General features: G+C 44.4%; 1 protein-coding gene across 1 annotated transcript in view; it reads left to right on the forward strand.

Annotated features, from left to right (window-relative positions):
- Window positions 1–24,424, forward strand: part of TRIM44 (tripartite motif containing 44) — an 89,062-nt gene that overhangs the window by 40,366 nt on the left and 24,272 nt on the right. The window contains exon 4 of the mRNA XM_079787538.1: window positions 6,715–6,734. Within this exon, the coding sequence (XP_079643664.1) occupies window positions 6,715–6,734 (20 nt within the window). The remainder of the gene's footprint in view (window positions 1–6,714; window positions 6,735–24,424) is intronic.

Genomic DNA, 24,424 nt, shown 5'->3' on the forward strand with positions numbered 1-24,424 from the left:
TGCTATTTAGTTAGTAGGAACATGGAACCAGGATTCTAATTTAAGTCTATCCTATTCCCGTGCCTGTGCTTTGTCCCTGCTCTATTGAGGAGAATCAGTGTGCTAGAACCTTTTACACTGTGGAGGTGGTCACTTGGTGTCTTTTAAAAAAATGTTTTAGAGAGGATGGGAGAGAGAGAGAGAGAGAGAGAGAGAGAGAGAGAGAGAGAGAGAGAGAGAGAGAGGAGAGAGAGAGAGAGAGAGAGAGAGAGAGAAGTGAAGAGAAGAGAGAAGAGAGAAGTGAGAGAAACATAGATGTGAGAAACATCAATTGGCTGTCTCCTGCACGCCCCCTATTGGGGATCAAGCCCAAAACACAGGCATGTGCCCTGACCTGGAATCGAATTTTCGACCTCTTGGTGCATGGGATGACACTCAACCAACTGAGCCACACTGGCCAGGGCCACTTTTATGTCTTTATAAACAAAAAATTAAACCAGAATTAATTCAAGGAATCCATGCCATAACACTCCCAAATTCTCAAATCGGTCCCTCATATTTATTCTTTATGTTGGTTAAGTTGTTTTTCTTTTTCAAAAATTAAATTTAATTTTGGGAAATAGCCCCTTCTCTTTTATTTTCATTTCAATAAATGAGTGTTGCCCCTCCCCAACATTAACTGTACTACACCTGTTAACTCTGATGGAATTACTCTTAGGGATGGAACATAGTACACAGTACATGCACATTTTTTTAATACTTGACTTTGGCAGAGGATTTTATAAAAATATAACTAAATTCAGGCCAAGGAAGAAAGGAAAAGAGGAAGGAAGGAAGACATAATTATAAGGCAATTCTGAATAGGTCAGCAGACATTCAGAGGGTTGCTAATCTTGCTAGTAAAAGTAATGTACGTGCTATTCACGCTATCTGAAAATGCACATCCGTAGCCTGAAAGCCCAGCCTTTAAGATCAAACCTCACTTGGAAGTTTGTCCTCCCTGGCAAACTGAATGGGGTGATCCTCTCTGTCCTCCACATCTGTGTGGATCACACTTCTGGGCTAGTATTTAGAGCAGAAAACCAATAGAGACAGCATCTTGCAGGGTCTTTCTCTTTGGATTTCAATTCCTTGAGAATGGAAACTGTGTTGTTCATCTCTTTATTCACTGCACCTAGCACAGCACATGGCACATCCTATCTAATAATAGAGTACCATGTAAATTACCATCACTCCGCTACGCCCACGATTGGGCGGCGGGAGGCTGGGGGGTGGGACTCGGGGTGGCCTATCCGGCCATTGAGAGGCACGGATCCGCTGCCACTGAGCGGGGCTACGCTGCTGTTGAGAGGTGCAGGGGGCGGGACTCCCGCCCCCTGTGCCTCTCAACGGCCAGATCCGGGGCCGCTGAGGGGGTCCCGCCCCCTGCGCCTCTCAACAGCAGGGTAGCCCCCCTCAGCGGCCGCGGACCATCAAAAGTGGGGAAGTGAGCTCTGGCCTCAGTCAGCGAGCCACGGAAACCCAGCAGAGGATGGAGAGCAGCGACGAGGAAGACATGGAGAAGCACCGCATCCACCTACGCCCCGTCGCTCTGCGCACACGCTGCACCTCCTGCCCTGTGAAGTCCGGGTTAACTGGCCCGCCCCTGTGGGGCGCTTTTTCACCCCGCATCCGTCAGGGTCCCGATGGACTCAAAGTGTCCTTTCGGGGCCGCAGTCTGAGTGGCGAGGAGGTGGAGGTGCCGCCTGGCCTGCTGGGATACGTGATGGTGATGGAAGAGAAGTCGGTGGGGAAGCAGGACTTTTCAGCGGGATCCAACAAGGAGGAGCAGGAGCTGGTGGAACCCCCAGAGGCGCTGGAGTGGGACTTCGACTGCTTTATTCGTGCCTCCGCCAGTTTCAGCCGCTTCACCCTGTGGGGCCTGGAGAGCATCCCCGGCCTGGATGCCAAAGTGCATGCTGCCCTGACCTGGCCCAGCCTCGCCGAAGCGATCCATAAACAGGTGCCGCAGGACTGAGAACCAGCGCTTGAAACTGGAAGCCACCGATCCCTTCACCAGCTCTCCACTTTGGATCCACTGAGTCCACCACCCCAATAAATGAGCTCTTTCACAGCAAAAACAAAACAAAAAAAAAACAAAAGTGGGGGACCTGGGTGCCTGGTGCACCAGCGGACAGGCACCCAGCTCCACCGCGAAAAGTGAAAGCGTGTAGAGGACGCTACACGTGCATGATTCAATCATGCACTGGGCCTCTAGTTTTTTAATAATTGACATTGGCAGAGAATTTTGTAAAAATAAACTAAATTCAAGCCAAAAAATGAGAGATTTTAAAAACCGGTGATGAAATGTACACAGCTGTAATCATTCTGTGGACAGTTTACAAAAGTATTCACAAGAGCCTAAAAATATCTATACCTTTGATTCACTAATTGCCTGAAACGTTCATGCAATGATATAAATTATAGTTCAAATTTGGAAATAACAAAATGCGGTAAAAGTGAAATTTGTATCACTGGTGTAGGATTCAAACATTATGTTTATGGATAATTTCTGGTAATGCAAGGAAAATTTTAGATATGATCTTTAAAAAATGGAGCGAGGAGATGAAAGTGTTAACCAGCCTTATCCTATCTAATAATAGACAAATATGCAAATTGACCGCACCTTCGCTACACCCAAGCCATGCCCACCAACCAATCAGGACGAGTATGCAAATTACCCCAACAAAGATGGTGGCTAATTTGCATATCAAGACCGTGTTGAAAGAAGCCAAGAGCTGCAGAAGGGAGTAAAGCTTCGAAGAAGCAAGCAAGCCGGGGGGAGGAGAAGGGAGGAGCAAAGGCAGGGCCGGGGGCAAAGGGAAAAGCAGGCGGGCTGGCAAAGAAGGCGGGGCGGGCGACAAGGGAGGAGCGGAGGCGGGGGGGGGGAGAAGGGAAAAGCAGGCGGGCTGGCGGAGAAGGCGGGGCGGGCGACAAGGGAGGAGAGGAGGTGGGGTAGAGTGCAGCAGGAAATTCTATTGCAGGATTTTTCCTGCAACGGGAACGCTAGTTGGGGTAATATTTTTCAATACATACATGTATCAGATCATCACATTGTACAACTTAAACTTACTTATGCTATCCTATATAATAAAAAGCTAATATGCACATTGTCCCCTCGGGAGTTCTACTGGAAGACCGGAAGTTTGATCGCTCGCTATGATATGCGCTGACCACCAGAGGTTGGCGCAGAACATGATGGGCGACCAGTGGCAGCGAGGCACTGAGGGAGCGAGGGAAGGAGGAGGCGGGGAGGCCAGGAGGCGGGGAACCACATGGTGGTGTCACGCTGGCAGTGAGGGCAGGAGGAAGGAGGTGGGGAACCACACGGTGGTGGCAAGGGAAGGAGGAGGTGGGGAGGCAGGGAACCTGATCAGTGCTGATCTCAGGCCAGGCCTAGGGACCTTAACTGTGCACAAATTTTGTGCACCGGGCCTCTAGTATGTCTATAATACTGAACTAAGCTGTTAAAACACACATGCGTGCACAAAAATGGGGTAAAAATGGGGCAAATGCAATACCTAATGATAACTATCAGTTTAGTATATGTTTGCCTTATGCTGTGTCTACACGTTTTAAATATCCTATATAATAAAAGCCTAATATGCAAATCGACCAAAAGGCAGAATGACCAGTGGAACCACCAGTTGCTGTGATGCGCACTGACCACCAGGAGGCAGAGACTCAATGCAGGAGCTGCCCCCAGCCCATAGGCCCCAGGCCAGCCAAGGCAGGTGCCAGCAGGGGCCTCTCCGATTGCCCCACCGGTCACCCCACAGAGGGAGGTGACCAGTGGCGGTGGCAGCGGGTCCGGGGCCGGCGAGCGGGCAGCACCAGGCTGACTAAGGTGGGTGCCAGCGGGGGCTCCCCAATCGCCCCACCAGTCACCCTACAGATCGGCTCCGATCACCGGCCAGGCCTAGGGACCCTACAATGCATGAATTTCGTGCATCGGGCCTCTAGTTCTATAATGATTAATAAAGCAATAACTTTACTTATTTGAAGAGGGGAAAGACCACATCTTTTTAGACCTGTGGGACTAGTAATGAAATTCTTCCCCTACCCTGTATTCTATAATATGGCCCAGAAAGATTTTATTAAAAACACATGTTTAAAAAGAAATGTAATCTTTGGACTCCTTCATCCAGAAGCTCTGTGATTCTACTTGGTCTAATCACACTCATCTGTACTAAAGGTTTCATAAAACAAACACACTGTGTTAATGGGCTACTTTAAGAGTAATCTTCATGAATCAACAGCAAGTAACAGGTGGGATATCTAGACTTTTTTTAAGTTTATTGAAACAATTTACTAGAGGCTCGGTACACGAGTTTATGCACAGGTGGGGCCCCTCTGGGTGGCCTGTGGGGATCGGGCCGAAACCCACAGTCAAACGCTGCCTGCAGCTCCTACCTCCTGCTCCCACTCATCCCGGCCCCACTGCGCCTGCTACGGGCTCGCGCCCAATTAGTCCCAATCAGGAGAGGCTTGCACTGCCACGGCAGCACTCGTCAGCCGTGAGCCCTACATCTGGCGCCCTCCCGAGGGGAGTGGTCTACAGGACCAGGCTGAAACCAGCTCTCCGACATCTCCCAAGGGGTCCTGGATTGTGAGAGGGTACAGGCCAGGCTGAGGGAACCCACCAGTGCACGATCGGGCTGGGGAGGGACTGCAGGAGGGCTCCAGGGTATGTCCTGCTCATCTCACTCAGTCCCAGCAGCAAGCTAACCTACCAGTTGGAACGTCTGCCCCCTGGAGGTCAGTGCATGTCATAGCGACTGGTCAACCGGTCAACTGTCTGCCCTCTGGTGGTCAGTGTACGTCATAGTGAACGGTTGAGTGGTCTTAGCATATCATTAGCATATTACGCTTTGATTGGTTGAACAGTCGACCGGCCCCTGGATGACCGGACACTTAGCATATTAGGCTTTTATTATATAGGATGATACCATAAAATTACCTGTTTTAAGTTTATGTTCAATGACTTTAGTAAATTTACAGTTATGCAACTATTATCACAAACTTTTTAAAAAACTATATATATACACACATGTAAAATTATGTATGTATATAGATATTAAATTATGACTATTTTTCCTTCCTAATCTCTTTAAAGTATATGCCTATTGAAGCAAAAATTTTAACTGTCTTGCAGTGTTTATAACATATGTAGATTCTTATAACAAAAAACATGGGAAGAGGATAAATTGGCCTGTAGAGTTTCAAGGTGTCTACATTTAATTTTAAGTGATACAATTTAATTTTAAGGAGCTTCAAAATTTAAGGATTTCTATAATAATTCTTATTAGAAGTCACTAAAAATAAGACAAAAATCATAGAGCTAAAAGGCCGATATATTAAAATGGAATTCAATGTTTCAAAAATCCAAAAGAATGTAGGAAAAGACAACAAGAGGAATAAAAACAAAACAACAAACAGAAAACAAATCATAAAATGGTAGAGCTAAATTTAACCATATTAATAATAACATTTAAATGTTAATGGACTGTACATTTTGATTAAAAGGCAGAGATTATCAGAATGGATAAAAGAGTAATACCCAGCTACACGATGCCTAAGAGAGACAGACTTTAACAGTACAGACAGACTGAAAGCACCTGAATGGAAAGCGACATACCAACATTAGGTAAAACAGACATCAAGACAAAGAGTATTATCAGAGAAAAAGAGTGACTTTTCATGATGATGAAAGGGTCAGTTCTTCAGGAAGATGTAACAGGCATACACATGTATTTGCTTATGATAAGACTCAAAATATCTGAAGAAAAATGGACAGAATTAAAGGGGGGTGGATAATTCAATAATCATACCTGGAAAGTTAATAGCCCTCTCTCGGCAGTTGATAGAACAGCACACAAGTCAGTAAAAATCGTAAGTTATCTGGACACCTAATTAATATTTACTAGAACACTACACCTCAAAGTATAGAAAAATCTAGTTTGGACAAGAAAGAGGCTCATTGAAATATTCTGTTATCACTGATAAAGGCAGGATCAGAGGATGCAATACCTGGAAAAATAACTCACACATTGTTTTTGCAGAGCGAACGAGAAGAAACAGAAACGCCATTGTTTGGCTGAGAGTGATCTGGATCATCAAATGCCAGAACTACCCTTTTACAGAGAAAACCAAGGTCCAGATTAATTCATTAGCTTGCCCCAGGGCACAGCACTAATAAGCAACAGAGCTTGGACCCGAATCCCAGATTCCTGAGTCCCAGTTCAGTGCCCTTTTCACGATGGTGTTCGGTATGTTAGAGTTGCTGTGTTTCTCTTTGGAGAAGAAAATGCAAGACCAAGGCACAAATGAGTCTTTGAGGGAAACCGCTTGATACCTTGGGAGCTGGTCAGCTTTTGCCTAAGACCCGCTGCTATTTTGGGATCTCAGTTTGCTCAGAACTAAATGCTGCCAACCGTACAAGTAAAACAGCAAAGCTCTCATTTAAGCCTCCTAGGTCTGCTTGCAAGGGCGAATGATCAGTTCGCCTTTGTTGGCCAGTTTGAACACAGGATTGTGTTAGCCCTTGTCTTAGCCCCTAGACATCTACTGATTTGTCTCTTGTTAACAATAAACACACAGGTCTTGCTTTCAGGTTGGGAAAGGAGAAGGAAAGGAAGTCTAAATCGGTCTCTACTGATGCCAATTTCTAATGCTGTTTCTTTCTGTTTCTTTCAGGGTGACGAGGATGGACTCAGGTAAGATCACATTATTGCTGCTTGTCTGTTCTCAGAATTGAAGTAGAGTGACATTGTGGCCTTCTAATGCCCCATGAGATACCGACAGCCAAGGAACAGCACAGAAAGGGGATCTCCATCCTAAGCCAGGGCTTTGAAGATCTTATTTTGTAAGATTCCCATCTCCCTCCCCATCCATGCCTTTTCCTCCCTGTAACCTTCAGATAAAGGTGGACTTTAAAATATGTAACGGCAATAACTTTGCTCTATTCTTTCGTACATTCCGAGTATCTGTTGAGAAGAGGGGCACTTATTTGAATGGTAATTAGGCTCCCAGGTGGACCGACTAGATAAGTTTTTGCATTGTTCCTTCTTGATTGGAATTGTGTAACTTTTTTTTTAATGGGCTCTGGATCCATTATTATTTATTTCTGACCTATGATATCTTTGTGTCCAATGCAAGATGCCTACACAATGAATCCTAGATCATAGGAACACAAAATTTTGTTTAGGGAAAAAAGTGCTCCTTTGTGCTTCTGCATCACCACATGAAATTTAAAAGTGAATTTCATTTTGGCCTCAGCCTCGCAGTGAACCTGGACTTGGTGTACTTACCATCCCTGTCATCCTGCTCAGGCAGTGAGCACAGGCTCTCGGAAATGCAGTAGCTGTGCCATCAACACAATTGAGGGGCATGTGCACAGAGTAAAATACAATGTCCAGATGGTCCCCGCTGCTCCACAGGATCAAGGACTGCTAAGGCCACAAGGTATTAGAAAGGTCATCCGGGCCACTGCTGTTCAGAACTTTAGTTGCAGCATAAGCACCCTTCTTTTCAAACGGGCTTTAAGTGGAACTCCAATGCACAGAAACAGTTCTTGTCTGGTTAAAGTTGGGGCCCACATCTGCTGGCGAGCCTCCTCTCTTCGTTACGTTAGACCACGAGGGACTTCTGCAGAAACCTGGGTTCCCTCAGAGCTCAGTTTGAAAATCACTAATGTAGTTTAGGTTTCTCGCTGAAAGAAGCTGAATGAATTGTCCAAGGTTACTTTACTAGGGAGCCAGGGTTCAGCCCTTCTTTGTTTGGTTTTCTTTGCAAACCAACAAGTACAGTCCTTTTTTCCCTTTCTCCTGCCCCACATCCCGAGCCTCTTTCTTTGTGCCGAGTGCTGTTCCTACATCTGCATCTCCTGGTGCTTCCCTCCCTTGGGAACTGTGGTTCTCAGCCTAGATCTAGCTCCTTGACTACTGTGGCAAAGCCACGGGTGCCCTGCTTTAAGCCTATAGAGCCTCAAGGAATCCCTTCCAACTTCATCTTCTGGCCATTCTCAGGAACAGCCTTCCTTCCTTCCTTCCTTCCTTCCTTCCTTCCTTCCTTCCTTCCTTCCTTCTCTTCCTCCCTCCCTTTCTTTTCTTATGACCCTACTCTATGGGAGGCACTGTGCTATATCCTGGATAACTGGATGTATAATGGTAACTACAACAGACATGGTCCCTAATCTTGTGGATCCTAAGTCTAGTGGGAGAGATGAGCATATAACCAGGCACCTATATGGTGGGGGAAGTGCTATGATAAGCGAAGTTTTGGCTACTTTAAGAAGTGTTCCTGCCCTAGCCTATTTGGCTCAGTGGATAGAGTGTAGGCCCACGAACTGAAGGGTCCAGGGTTTGATTCTAGTCAAGGGCATGTACCTTGGTTGCAGGCTCGATCCCTGGCTCTGATTGGAGCACATGCGGGAGGCAACCAATCGATGTATCTCTCTCACATCGATGTTTCTCTCTCCATCTCTCCCCCTCCCTTCAAAAAAAAGGGGGGGGCTCCTAAGTGAGTCTTGGAGGAAAAGGGGAGGCTTACCAGAAAAGGTTCTATATAAACAGAGGTCTGAAAAATGAGGCAGACACAGGTGGAGCAGGGGTAGGGGTTGTTCTGGGGAACAACTTATGTAAAAGCTCTAGACAAGAGAACAGTGTAGGCAAGAAAGCAGAGTCTAGCCCATTTAGAGCCTATAGGCCTCCTTAAGGTATTTGAGCCCTACCCTGCAGGCTGTGGGAAGACATTCAGGAATTTTAAACACCAGAGCTTGGGAGACTAGTTAGACTATGCTCGTGAGGATGAAAGCCTAAATCAACATCTTGTCTAATTATTGACTAAATTGTCACCATTTTGCATAGACCTTTGGTTTAGACACACTCTTTAAATTACTTCATTGGCTGGCACTCCACCTCTTCTCCTAAGACTGGCTCTCTAGCTCCTTAAAATCCAGGCCAAGCAGAGCCCTAGACCTTTGTTTTCCTCCAGAAAGAGAGTTCAAACAGGACCAGCAGAAAGAAGACACCTTAGAAGTGCAGTGTGCAGACTCCACAGGGTAGCAGTGGCACTTCTGTCTTGCGAGAGTCTGATTAGTATGAACACTCTTCTTGTCTGGATGGTCACATGCCAGTCTCGTTGATTGGAAGATTCAGGGCCCTTATGAAGAGATTAACTCCCTTCAAAGGTACTCTTCAGTGTGAGAGATGGGCTTTAGAATTTAATAGCTGAATCTTCGTGTCATTTTGAGAAGACAGTCGTGAAGCATGGCGTTTCTTTACTAGCAACCACGATGTCAAGCTGTTTCCCCCAGCCAAGCTGCCACGGTGTCAGCGGGGATTCTGTTAAACTGGGACTTGACAGAACTGCTTTTTGGTACAATGAACACTTGAAAAGTATGTTCCAATTTGGCAGGAAGAGGAGTCAGATTTCCTTTTTAACCTTTAAATTCATACTTGTTGGTTCCATTCAGTTTGTTTGTGTTGAACTACCATTTGGCTCAGTTTATTCCAATTAGCACTTCAGGGCATACTGCCTTTGATCAGAAAGTTCTCTTATTTATGATAGACTCTCTACATCTCAATAAGCCAAACAGAGTTTTACTCCTGAGGTTTCTTTATTGCTGACAGTATTAAATGAGGGTGTGAAGTGTAAGGGTGACAGAAAGGAAGCTTGGGTCTGCCTGCACAGGGGATGGAGGAGAAATTCATATGGAGAGCCTGAGTCCCAGGTCTGCTTGGATTAGTGAACCTGTGTCTCTTTGCCAGCTTTGCAGACTGCCTGAGGATCAGCCAGCCAAGCCTTCCTTTGGCCCCACAGAATAGCTGCCTGTTGCCCTTCCGTGTGGTAGTTTACTCTTCAAATCCTGCATACCTGCATATGTAACCACAGTCACGTCCCCGCAGTCTGCACAGAAGTTCAGGGATAATTGGATTCCAACCACTATTCCCGGTGGCAGGAACAAAGCAAGAGTCTTGCCCTGTTGAAACGTATTGGTCTGTAATAGCTCTATGTTTTCTCTTTCCTTCTTACCAGCTGGAGTCTCCCTGCCTTCTTTCCTCTTTTCAGTTTTGATTTCGCAAGCTGTTTGACGTGAAGTGGCCAAATATCTGTACTTCTGGTCGTATCTTTTTCTTGCCCTGAATTTTATTGTGTAGTTGTCCTGCTAATTAACAACAGTAATGATCAGAGCTACCGTTTACTGAAGGTTTACTTTCTACAGTGCTTTATATGTATTCTCATTTCATCCTCACGTAAAGCTTTTAAACAGTTATTATCCTACTTGTAAAACGAGGCAATTAATGCTCAGAAACATTAGCTTGCCCTGGGTCACACAGCTCGGAAATGGCAGAGCTAGGACTTTAACGCGGTCTGGCTTCAGGGCTTGTGCCCTCACCCGCCATTCGGACTAGCTCCAAGAGGCCAGCACACTTCTCTGTGACCCCGAATGAAAGCCAAGAGGATTTACCCACAATCCTCAGAGGGTCCGTTTGGTCTTGCTTCTCTAACTTGGGAGGTCTTACTTGCCTTGACATTGAATCGCTGTGGCCTCTGTTTTCTGCAAGCGCTTCTCCTCTCTTTAGCCTCTGGCATTATAAAGGGACATTTCTTCATTTGATCTTCACACAGTGTCCTCTGAGGGTCGGCAGCAAAAGAGGTGCATGTAGACTGCCTGAGGAGCGGCCAGCCAAGCCTTCCTTTGGCCCCACAGAATAGCTGCCTGTTGCCCTTCCGTGTGGTAGTTTACTCTTCAAATCCTGCATACCATGATATGGCTAGGGTTCTTGGAGAGTGTGGAGGAGCAAAAGTCCTGATATGCAGAACAGGGATGTTAACCACCGTGGAATCATCTTCAAAAAGGGCGTCTTTGAAACCCAGAGTGATTCCTTTTTTTTCCCAAGCAAAAAAAGTAATTTACACTTTGGGTGGCAATTTTCTGTCTTCTCTGTGCTATAATTGGAGATCTTGTGTTTGCTCCCTCACAGATTGGCTCCTTCTCTACTCCTGCAGGGAGCCTGCTGAGAAGTAATATATATTCCAAGAGAGGGGGTGGCAACAGGGTCTGCTGCCTGGAATGCTGTTGTGTAGTGGGAGGAAGTCAGAGGGAAGGACCCTTCAACTCTTGTGCTCAGAGGAGAAAGGAGCAAGATCAATATTAAAGTGTGATTTGCTGTTGAGATTTTCTGTGTTGTTTTTTTAAAAAAAATAAGAGGCAAATGGCTTTTTAATAGCGACAGCCATACTTGGGACTTCTGTAGAATTTTTCATCTTCAGAGCTGGCTCTTAATTCAGGCAAAAAGCTCCTGCTGAGATCAGTGTGAATCTGACCAATGCTGATTCTGTGATCAAACAGGCAGCAAGTTCCAAAGGAGGAGGGTCTCAAAACGGACGGGCTGACCTGCCTTTATTCTTGGTCTGCCTGTGACTGATGGTGACCTTGAGCAGATCATCCAGCCTCTTTGTTTCTTTGTAGTCTGTTTTTATTTCCCTGCAAATATTAGTCTTTCCCCCAGTTTTTTGGGATATAGTTATATGGAGGAATATAGTCTTTTATCAAATGTGGCATAGAAAAAAATCTACTTATAGATGCTATAACTTGGTAGGTTTTTTAAAATCTTCATTTTTAAAAAATTTTGGGGGGCTGTATAGTAGGTACTCTTCCCCCCCCTCTAAAATAATAACCATATGTTCTTAGATATGGCATTTCTCTTCCAGATGACTTAGTTTGTAGAGATAAAAGAGAACTGAGTCAATGGTACACTTAAGTTTCCTTTGTCCTCTGATTGCAGATTCATGGTTTGGTTTTGCATTATCTTCATTTCAGAAGGCCTAGCTGGAAGCCAAAGAAAATGGCTGATACTTGTGACATGGAATGGAAGTGTCAGGGCTGCTTAACATACAGAAGTGGAGTTCCAACATCTTAGTGGCCTTCAGCACAGTCTCTTAACTGTCACATCTCCCTGCTAGGGAGCCTGAGCTGGCTTTGTTTTCCACTGCTGATGTGGGTTGTCTTATCTTTTTACTCACCCAAATGAAGGATGAAACCATGCCATGCATTGTGCTGCCTACCTATAATAAAAGCAAGCCTCCTTGCTAAAATAATTGATTTTCAGATATTTGCCTGTGAGAATCACAACTTTATTTTATTTTGTGTGGATGTATATAACCAGAGAATCCATTCACAGTTGGAAAATTTGGCCAAAGGTGGCCTCAATAAGGTGGCCTTATTCCATTTGCCTCAACACAGGAAATGCCGGCTAGGAGCAGCCTGCAGTATAACATACGTCCGCCTGCCTGGATGTCACTGTGCGTGCTGTGGTGTTACTCTAGCCCACTTTTGGTTGCCATCCACTGCAGTAGTTATGATGTTTGGCAGGCTAACCTTGTTTGTATCTTTGGCCTCAGAGCTTACCAGGATAACATTCACTTTTAGGAGAGCTGTTCTCTAATTTCTTAAGCGGAAAAGATTGCAGAGGAGTTCTTTCTTCCATTTGCTCAACATTTTTGACTGCCTACCGTGGTGGCAGGCCCCATGCTGGGCCTCAGGGATGTGAAGATGATAAAAGACTTTGTTCCTGCATTTAAAGATCTCAAAGTCTAGTTTGAAAGAGAGAACTAATTAAACAGCTTTAATTGCACATTTAAGTGCAATATAATTATTATTATTACAGGGTATAATTATAAATTATTATAAAGAAGCATTTATTAAATGCCAGCTATGTGCCGGAAGTATTTTAAACATTTACATATATCATCTCATTTATTTTTTACAACAGTCTTAACAAGTGGTTAATACATTATCTTCATTTCTCATCTGCGATGAGAAAACAGTCACAGAGAAGCTATACATATACGAGGTCGTACACCAAAAAATGGTAGAGCTGGCCTTCAGATTTGTGTGATTCGAGAATGCGGGCTCTTAACCACTGCACTCTAATGATTCTCTATAGTAAATATGTTGGATATAGAGTAGGATAACTAACTCGGCATAGAGGACCAGAAGAGATAGCATTTGTGCTGCACTCTGAAGGATGGGTAGGGGTAGGCCTTTCTAGGTGGAAAGGTGGGAAGGCCAGTCAAGCAGCGAGACCCGCATGTGAGAGGCTCAGAGGAGGGAGAGTACACATGCTGTGTGGGGAAGGTGAGGAAGTGCACGAGGGGACATGGCAGGAGATGAGGGGGAACGGTGGGTGAGTCCACTCTCCAAAGGGCTTTGTACGTCATACTGAAATGCCAAGACGCTGGTACCGTTTCCTATTAGACGTCACCTCTTGACTTCAGCGTTGTCCTTTCTGTAGAAGAAATGGACAGACTTCCAAATCTGATGGGTTTCTTCCCGTAGGACATCTCATGAATTGTTATGGGTATATCGCTTGCTTTCCTTTATGACTAAGTTTCCCATCAAAATAGCACATCCCATTATACTTAAAGGACAAAGATGCTATGAAGCCTTGAAAGTATTCTCCTTTTGGTTTCCTCTTTTAGATGGAAAAACTAGTAACTGAGATAAAGTAGTTGTAAAGGGGACTGTTTGTCTGGTTTGTATCTTATTCATACCCCTATTTTGACAGCTCCTGCCTTCCTCCAACTTAAAATCAAGTTTGGAAGGTCGTTACCTAGTTCCTCCTAGATTAATGGAGAGAAGGAATGCTAAAACACCAACGTTTTCCAAATAGATTCAAGGCTAGAGACGTTTTAAAAGCCAGTCAAAGGATCAAATTGATGTCACATTTGTCCCTGAGTTAGACGCAGGGCTGAGGAGTCTGGCCGGAGCCTGCTCTCTTCTCCGTGCCTGTCTCCTGAGCCGTTTTGAACTGGCACTAAGCATAATAGATTTTAGGAGGTCACAAAACTCCAGCCTGTGTTTTCAGAATAAGTAAATTTGATGTCATTGGTTATGCCCCTCTGACCTGCGGCAGCCACAGCGAAATTGTTGTTAGGGGTGACTTTTTTATTTTAGGAGGAACCTGCCGGTCTCCAGCATCTTCTTACTTCCTCCCAGTGAGAGGCATGCAAGGGGTCAATCGTTTCATTTTCCCGACGGCCTCCAAGGACTGCATTCATCTCTACCCAGAAGCCCACATCGGGCATCTGCACCACATGCTGGGAGCAGAAGCTGGTGTGTGTTGTTGTTTTGGTTGTTGGGTACTTTTCCTTTCTTTTTTTTCAAGCTGCTATGAAGTTTCTAGCCAATGACTGCAAAGAGGTAGCTTCAGACCTCTTAGGAAGGGGGCCAAAGGCTGAGACAAAACTGTGGTTCCCTAAAATGGGAAGGTGTTCCCCAAACACCGGCATTCACGTGCTTGTGCTGGTTTGGACACAGGGCCTAGGTACGAGTGGATGTAGGTTCAGAAAAGAAATACTTCTTATCCACAAGCAGGGGTTTCAGGGAAGAAACCCAGTTTCTCACATAAACGCCTCATTCCCCTGCTCCTTAGCACCACTGCCAGTCGTTCCCGTAGGTTGCAGTGCGGTTGTAAAACAGAAAAGCATCTGTTTCCTTGGTGAGTGCATGTCTCTCTGGTTCCATCAATTCTATTTAAAGGAAAGTGAGATTGAGCGTGAGAAAAACAGTGTGGAGAAGGAGGAGCTGACAGAGTCGCAGGGAAGGTAGGGAGAGAAGCATTTCTCAGCTGCCCTGCCTGCTCGTTGCATCAGGGTCTAGATGCTCTGGGGGCAGTGCGCTGTTTTATCCCTCAGACAAGGACCAGGAAAACCGACCGAACTGCTCAGCCGGCGTGGCTCAGGGGTTGAGCATCGACCTACCGGTATGAACCAGGAGGTCAGGGTTTGATTCCTGGTCGGGGCACATGCCTGGATTGCGGGCTCAACCCCTAGTGTGGGACATGCAGGAGGTAGCGAATCGGTGATTCTCTCTCATCATTGATGTTTCTATCTCTCTTACTTTCCCTTCCTCTCTAAAACCAATTTTTTAAAAAAAGAGTGTAAGTGATTAAGCCATGGTCACGCTGTTACAAAGTGACTCAACCAGAATTAGAACCCAGATCTGTCAGGCTTCAAATTCTGTGTTTTCAACTCCTATACTGTTCTACACTGCCTTTCTTAGGAGACGGAAGATTCAGATCTTCTAACCTCTTGGCTGGAATAAGTAAAATTAGTGGATAGAATTGTGACAAGCCAACAGGGATTTGGCATTTTTATCAGAAAAATATTTTCATTTTCTTTGTTGAATGCTAGCAGGCAGTTTATCTGAGAAGGAAGGGGAGGTGGAGCTTGCCAGGAAAATGCCTAAGGTGGAATGAACAGGAACTGCTCTCCCCAAACAGGTAAACATTAGTTTACTCCCTGGCTTTTGTGGAGCAAGCAACTGCTATCGCCTCTTCTCAAAGAGACACTGTTCACCCAGTGGCAGGTGCAGGCCAACTGTTGTCATGGCAACGGCAGGAGAGGCAAGCCATTTAATTCCAGAACTGATAATTAACAGGGGGTGAGGTTAGAATGGGAGTGGGGAGAGAAATGGGGGGATGATTGTTTCAGAAGGGAAAACTTAGCAATTACCAGCAAGCTGCTTAGATGAAAAGACCAGGCATAGATGCTCCAGCCCAGCATGCCCCTAGAATTGAGGTTTCATCCCCTCTGCTTAGGGATTTTTGACAAACTAAAATGAAGGGTCAAGTCCCCAGCCAGCCAAGATTCTTTATGGAACCAAATGAGGAAAGGAGTGTTACATAGACTGTACAAAGAAATGCAGGGGGTCAGATGAATGACTACCCTCAATGACATCACCCAGCCAGAAGCAATCCAGAAATGCTATCTACAGTCTGCAGGACAATTCATGCTTTGGGATAAAACAGGACCCACAAAGCATACCTGTTGTGAATTTCTACTTCTGTGAATGGAGTCAGGGAGAGTGGCTCCTTAGAAAGAAAATAAAAAGATGACTTGTAGCCCCCCTGGCCGGTGTGGCTAGTGGTTGGAGCATTGGCCTGCGCATCAAAGGGTCACCGGTTTGATTACAGTCAAAGGCACCTACCTGGGTTACAGTTTTGCTCCCCACCCCCAGACTGCAGCATGTGTGGGAGGCAACCAGCTGATGTGTCTCTATACATCAATGTTTCTCTCTCCCCCCGCCCCCTCCATACCCCAAAAAGAAGAAGAGATGACTTGTAGAGGTGATGAATTTGTTTAGATACTTGGTCATCATGGCTGTTAGTCTATCATTATAACCCTCAGAGGTTATAATAATGAAAAGAAGCTAAGCATTCCACATGAATTATCTCTCATTTAATCCTTGTGACAACCCAGGAGGAAGGTGCTATTATTAATCTCATATCGGACTTTATCTGATATGTTCAGTACCTTGCCCAAGGTTACAGAGCTAGTAAGTCAGTGTACTAAATCATATTATCCCATTGATTTGTGTTTATAAAACAGAACCTAACCTACTTGATAGGGAAGTCATGGTTCTAATCTAGAACAAAATCAGACTTAAGTAGATAGAAACAGCTTACAATAAAAAGAAAAATATTTTTTCTAGTAGAATAAGGTCAGCCACAAAATAAAAATTATTGAATGAGCAATGTTGGAGAATATTCTATCATGCCTTTGTGAGCCATCAAACCTACAGCTCAGAGATTAGCCCTGTGTCTCAAGCCCTGATCAGGTGAACCTGTGGCACGGGGAAGGAAAGCTTGGTGACAATTACACAACACAAAGACTGACCGAAATTCCTCTAAGGACACATTTTAACCAAACTTCCATGGTTCATGTATTTTTTCATGGGAAAAATGCCATAGTGTATAGCAAGACGTGTGTGTGTGTGTGTGTGTGTGTGTGTGTGTGTGTGTGTGTGATTGTGTTTGTGCATATGTGAGAGAGAGAGCGAGAAAGAGAGAGAAATAGATGGTGGGGGGAAAGTGAAAGAGATTTTACTTTAAGACAGTGAATCTCAATAGGAGGAGAAACAGCAGTTATTCAGTGCTACTTTGTTCCAAGCATTGTGTTTGGTGCTGGGAATACAGTTTTCAACAAAACATTTAAGGTCCAGGCCTTCATAGAGCTTACATTCCAGAGCCTGAAATAAGGATTGAGGAGTGTAAGTGGTATGTAGTTTAAAAACTGAACTAGCAAGCAAAATAGAGACAGATTCATAGATAGAGATCAGGCAGATAGCTTTGGAGGTAAAGTGGGGGTTGGAGGGGTTGGGAGTAGGTGGAGAGATTGAGGAAAAACCAAGAGAACTTATAGTCATTGACAACCGTGTGGTGATTAGAGGGGAGTGGGTGAAGGTGAAAGAGAGGGGATTGAGGGAATAAATGGTGATGAAAAAAAAACAGTAAAAAAAACACACACAAATAACACATTTTAAAGAAACCCATTAGTTACTCTCTTAAAACCTATTATAAGAAATAAAACTTGCCCAGTCCTGGCTGGTAGAAATAAGCAGAAGATGGAATAAAAGAGATGTATAGGTTGATATTCATTGCTTAAAGCTATGAGTTTCCCCTCAGTTTTCCAGAGGTTTGACAAACTAATATGTTGATGTTGTCTTTGCAAGTGAACCAATTAATATCAAAATTTGGGAGCTCAACTGACACAATAATTATGCTGGGAAATGTAATTTTGCCTGCATAATAGAGGTGGGACTGTTTCAAGGAGATCTCATTAATGTGCTATTCATCAACAAACAGGAGGGCAACCTTCCTCTGCACTGTCATGATGCAAAAGGCCGTTGGAACAATTCTCTGTCTCTTGTTCCGAGAAAATAAATTAAGCACCGTCTAGAAGTCTAGATAGAGAAATTGAAATCACTGACAACAGAAAAACTGTGTGGCCTCTCATTCTGAAAGCAATGGAACCTGTCATTTCTGCAACTTTCATTCCCTTATTCACTTATTTAACAAACTAGAGGCCTGGTGCATGAATATGTGCATGAGTGGGGTCCCTCAGCCTGGCCTGCAGGATCGGACCAAAACCGGCTCTCCGACATTCCCCGACGGGTCCCGGATTGCAAGAAGGCGCAGGCCAGGCCAAGGGACCCCACCAGTGCACAATCGGGCCGGGGAGGGACACGGGAAGTTAGCCAGCCAGGGAGGGACCATGGGAGGGCTCCAGTGCATGTCCGGCCCATCTCGCTCAGTCCCGAGCAGCAAGCTAACTTACCAATCGGAGCGTCTCCCCCTGATGGTCAATGCATGTCATCGCAACTGGTTGACTGGTCCACTGTCTACCCCCTGGTGGTCAGTGCACGTCATAGTGAGCGGTTGAGCGTCCTTAGCATATCATTAGCATATTACACTTTAATTGGTTGAACCAATGACCGGACACTTAGCATATTAGGCTTTTATTATATAGGATTCTATCACACGTCTACTGTGTGCCAAGCAGTGCTAGATGTTGGAGCTATAGTAGAAATCAAAACGAGACACAGTCTTTGTTTGCATGGTGCTTACTATGCAGCAATTGGTCTCTCCTCCACATTTCAGGGCATACACCTGTTCTGTGTCAGCTGGACTCTCTGCATGCTTAAAGATTCAGCAGCCTACTGAAAGGATGCGTGTCATGTGCAGTTATAAATGGAAATCCCCCAATGCAGGGCTACCCAGGTATATTAGACTGAACACTAATTATGTGAGTTGTTGATCTACTCTTCCAGGATTCCATGTCTAATAAGCTTGGCAAATGCTGCTTATTTTCCCACCTCCCACGGTTCATAAGTTTGATGGTTAATAAAGACTTTGAGTAGATCTGTGATGTCAGGCCTTCAATAGAATCTCTCTGTCCCTCAGTTTTCTCATCAGTCTCCTAGGAGCAATAGCACCCACTCTTCTTTATCAGGGACAAGTGAGCGAACAAATGTGAATGACAGTGTGTAAGAAATGCAAATAAATGTAAGTGATGCCCTACACTCTTCAGAAGTGTAAAGCACTAAACAAGTGACGTAGGATGGGTCACAAGTCTTTTAATAATGGTACTTGTTAGGGTATAATTGTATGTACAACCTGAGGTTCACATCTAAGTCATTTAAACAAACATTTACCAGAAATAACCAAGGAAACAAGAAAATTGACCTTGATTCAGTACCTTTACAATTTACAGGTTGCCCACAGACATCTCATTTCTTTATTCTAACAAACCTGAGAGGTGGTTTGCTCTCCCTATCCTACACTGATGAGGAAACTGAGTGAGAGTAAGTGACTTATCCAAGGTTGCCCAGCTAGAACTAGGAGTGGCAAGAGTCAGGAGTTAAAGTACATCCTTCTTATTCTACATTCCATGCCTCTGCTCTCATACCTGCTTTTGTTCAAAACATAACTCTTATCTTTCCTTCTCCAACATATCCAGCACCCTGGTAAGTACCAAGTGCATGTTCAAGACCTACTTATTAGAGTACAGTGATGAATAGAATGGGGCTTGGTGTCGCAGAAACCCTGGGTTAGAGTGCTGACCCTCCTTTTACTACCCACCTAGGCGATTTGTGTAAACTCTTCAACTTCAATTTTCTTGTCTGAAAATGGGAAGATCATAGTGCCTGTGGGGTATGAATGGCCTGAGGCTCATAAGTCAAGCATGATGTTTAACATGTAATAACTGCTAGTATATGGTGACTCTTATTACTAGGTCTGGACATGTATGCAGTTGGCACTCACTTGATGCTTATTGAATGAGCAAATGAATAGACAGAATGAACGGAGTATTAGGAATTAATTGTGTTCAAACAGGCAAATAGCAGTCAGGAGTGATGGCACCAAAAGGGTCTCTATCAGGCTGGAGGACGCAGGTTTTTGATGGCTTTGAATGGTCTAGTTTCGATGAGACCAGAAGAAGCCACACGATGGGGCAGAATCTGTACCCAAAGAGCTTGAAAGCAGATGTACAAGTTTACCACTGTGGAAAAACAGCCCGAGTTTAATAAGTTCATATAAGGCTGGGGAGCGAGGAATAAATCTCTACTAGTCTTGTGAGCTCGACTCTTGCTGAGGGCCTTGCGAATGACTCAGGACTTCAAAACTGGCCTGTGGGCTAGACTCCCTGGTACAGCAGGTTGAGATTTCTCTGGGAAGAATCGCTGCAGTTGCTAAGGTGACTGCCTGAATGGGAAAAGGCATTTTCCCAGGGCTTCTGGGCCTTCCTCTTTTTACAGCCTTATGGGACAGGCAGAGGGGAACTAATTTATTTACTTTCTGCCATCACTGTCTCATTTAATTGAGGCACCAATCCTCTGAAACAGTTCACTACGCAGATGACAAAACTGAAGCGCAGAGAGGTTAACGGATATGTGACAATTCGTGTACATCTTGTAAGTGACAGGGCCAGGACTCTGGCTCTTTTTATCACTCCGGGTAGCCTCCCAACCAACCTCACCCCTGAGCTTTCATGGTGCCATCAACCCCATCCTTAGTCCCGCTCCCCAAAGGAAATTCTGTAAAGGCCAGCCAAATGCTGAGTGAACACACACAGCCCACTTTCTTCTTACTCATTTACAACAAGTGTTTATTGAGCACCTACATTATGCCAGGCACAGCTCTTGTTGCTGAGGAACAAGAGAGATGAGATCCTTTCTCTGGTGGAAGTTAATTCTTGTGGGAAGAGATTGAAGGGGGAAAAAACACTAAATAAATAAAATAATCTCAGATAGCAGTGTTAGGACGGAAATGAAACGGGGTGATTTGACAGGAAGGGACTGGGGAGAAGAAGGTACTATAGATAAGGTGTTCATAGAAGGGTTATGAAGGTCACTTTTGAACTAAAACCTGGCAGAACAAAGGAGCCAGCCAGGCAAAAATGGGCGTGGGGAACATTGCAGGCAGGGGGAACAGGGAGTTCAGACTTGAGGCTTGACATTGGCGACTGTCAATGAAACCACAAAGGAAACCACTTCACCTTGTGGACTTTTTTAAAACATGCTCATAACAGTGGAGCATGTTTCTGATTTGTAGTGTGAATGATAATGCTGCATTATTTGACCTTATTTTTCTGGCAGTGGGACCTGAAATCATACTTTAAGAAGGCTGTGATCTATACAAGTCACAGAGACAAGCTGGCTTTAGAAAGAGGCGACACAGAGAACCACATATTATAGGCCCACCCCTGGCAGCTACACACTGCATTCAGGGATGTAAGGACTCAGACATGGCAGAGTGAGCAGGAAATTCCCAGAAGCCCCTGTCACACGGACATTGCTCAAACACCTGGGAAGGGAGCCGCTGGGGAACGTAAATATTTGTTTTGGTGCCAAATCCTGGATTATTTCCAGGATGTCTTGGTTATTATAAGGGATACATTCTAAAACAACAAAGAAGAAAATAATTTTTGTGTAGATAAGTATGGACTAAATACACTGCATAAAAATAATGTAGGGAGTACCAGTAGAGGAATGTCATGAACTCAAACAAGGGTCAAGTGGAATAACTTCAAAAACAATAAAAAATCACTGCCTAGTCCTACGCTTCCCAATCTAGAGTTCCTGAAAGCAGTAACAGGAATTAGAAAGTTATTTGCAGTGTTTCAAAAATATGAATGGATAGATAATAAGGCACCCCAGGCTGTTTATCGTTTATTTCTCATCCTTTCAGATCATTCTTTTGTTGGTTTATTCAGTATTTCAACAAATACTTAATGAGTTATCTACTGTGTGCCAGGTATATGCCAAGTGCTAGAAAAAATTTAAATGGCTATAGGGATCATTGTTGCTGAGACATTTTAACTAACTGGTAGGGCAAAGAGACAAGTAAATGAATAATTAGAAAACAGAATAACATGTACTGATAGAGGGTTCATGGAGTACCTTGAGATGGCCGAAGGGTGGGGGAAATGCCAGTCCAGCTGGGAACAGGGTCTTGGAAAGCTTCCTAGAGGAGATATTACTAAATCTGTTTGCAGGGCATACATAAATTAGCCAGAGAGGTCCAAGGGAATGATATCTTGGCAGGAAAATGATGATGTACTTAGATATAGGGCTTTTAATTCTCCAGAGTACTTATGCACTGTATCAGAACTGTGTTCCTCTTTGAGGAGGAGAAAACTCTGGTATTGGTAGCCTTAACAAAGGAAGGTTTATTTGTTTCATGCAGTAAATTTGGAGGGAGTTGACTGACTGCTGGCTGAGGTTCAGTGGCTAATGTCAGTACTGCCTCGTGTCTCTGAGACTCCGTGAGCTTTTCCTTCACGCTTGCTGCCTTATGATGTAAAAAGGGCTGCAGCCTTGGATAGCATATGCATTTTCAGGAATAAAAAAGAGGTCAGAAGAAGGGACACATCTCTGTTAATCAGAAAAGTAGACACTTTGCCAATGAACAACCCTCCTAAACCAGAAGACTTATCCTTCTGCCTCATGGTCTTGAACTGGGCTACACACACCCCCAACTGCAGTATTAGCTTTGTATGCAATTACTCAACTCTTCTACCCTCCAGGGTAGAGCAAGGAGAGTGAGTTGGGAATGACTAAGTCAGACAACCAATAATATCTGCCAAACACATTTTATCTCACTTGGTCCTCATAACAAGCTCCTGAGTAGGTAGAGCAGGTATTATTAGCTCTACTTAATAAAAGAAGAAACTGAGATTTGGAGATCTAAGTGATGCCTAAAATCCCAGAGCTGTATCTTTATTTAGTGATAACAAAAAGAAAAACCAAAGCTAACGTTTAATTTCTGGTTTGACTACCACATTTTCTCCTAATAACAGATTTTAGTGGTTATGCTTATGGGGTAGATTAAAAGTGCCATGATCTAAGAAGGACTTATTTGTATCCCCCTCCTATATGAAATGGCTGAATAGAAAATAAAAAATAAAATAAAGCCAGTGTTCACTGTAGGCTTGTTATACATCAGACTCTCTGCCAAGCACTTTCCATGTGTTCTCTCATTTCCTCCTCGCACAGTCCTGCAAGGTAGACTGCCCTGGTATTACAGATGACCAATGTGAGGTGGCAGGAGAGACTCACATAACTTGCCCCGGATCACAAAGTTAGCCCATAGCAGCCAGGATTCAAACCTCAGTTCTCCAGAACGCCAGCCTAATGCTCTTCTTGCCTCTTTTATCTCCAAACCATCCGAACTTTCTCCCTGTTGCTCCTTGAGCGAATGTGCCTTCTCACTGACATTGCCTGGAGCCCTTGAAGCTACCCTGTGTCCCTGTTACTCCTTTTAATTTATTTGCCACGCTCCTGTTTCTTCATTATGGCTTTTATGGACGCAGAATCCAGCAACACATTATTTCAAATGTCCTGCCATTAGAATGCATTTCCTTTCATTGTAATAGCACTGACCATAATGAATACATTTTGGATCCATGCAGATGTCACTGGTATTTGCGATACTCCATTCTAATTTATGTTGGAAAATGAGTACTTAAAGTATTGCCCAGGCTCCCATTTCTCCAGAGGAAATGAGGGACACCCTGTGTGTGTGCATATGTTTTTGCATTCATGCAACAAAGAGAACGCTTGGTCAGACTGAAGTGTGTGCCTGAGAGATGGCCCTTTCCTAGAAGGGCACAGTGGAGGTAATCTGCTGTGCATAGCGGCAAACGTGTGCAAGCAGGTTTCTTTGTGAATGGGTGTGTAGGCCGAGGTAATGGGCACGAATGAAAGTCAGATTTCATTAGAGAGGGGAGACGGAAAGCCTTGCTGACTGAGAGACCGGCTTTTAGGGTACCCCAAGATGATCTTGTGTTCCTGTGCACAGCCAGCAAGGCTGCCGATGTGTTTGGTGCCAGTAATCTCCCTGTCAGTCAGCCACACGCTGGCGTAGCCTTTTTGGGGTCGAAGGTGAATAGTTAGACAGAGGCCCACTGGGGAGCAGAATGTGCTCAGTTTGGGATTAATGATGTGAACTCATATTTATGGCAAGGGGCTATCTGTGAAGTAGAGGGATGATTGTCAAAGTCTGAAATGCCAGATTGTGGGGGAATTCGATCCTTTGTACTCAGCTCTCCAAGAAACGGCCTCCCCATGTTTGAAACAATATGTGGACCATCATGCTCTAGACATCTAGCCTGTCTGTCTATAGGGGATTCTCCAGGAGATATCTACTTAGGTATATCTATGCCAAACATATCCTCTTCAAGGCTTGGGATCTCAGAAGTGAAAGGGTACCTGGAAAATAACCGTAAGACCCAATATTATGATTCCTCATTCAAGGGTTCTGGAAATTAAAAAGGAAGCGATGTGGTGGTTTATAGAATATGAGTATCCTACTGAATTTCTATAAAAATTGTACATTTTAATGCCACACCTATTTCAGCTAAATCTTTTAAATATGTAGGAGTTGCCCCTTACTAAAAGTGGGCTACACAGATTAGGATTACTGACTCAGGAATTACAAGGCAAATCAAAGGAAGAATAGAGGCTGCAAACTGAAGTTAGATGGGTGTGTCTTTGTGTGTGTGAGTGTGTATATGTATGTGTGCATACACACATATGCCACGTGCACATATACCA

The sequence above is a fragment of the Cnephaeus nilssonii genome (genome assembly GCF_951640355.1).
Source record: "Cnephaeus nilssonii genome assembly, chromosome: 13".
Lineage (NCBI taxonomy): Eukaryota > Metazoa > Chordata > Mammalia > Chiroptera > Vespertilionidae > Cnephaeus > Cnephaeus nilssonii.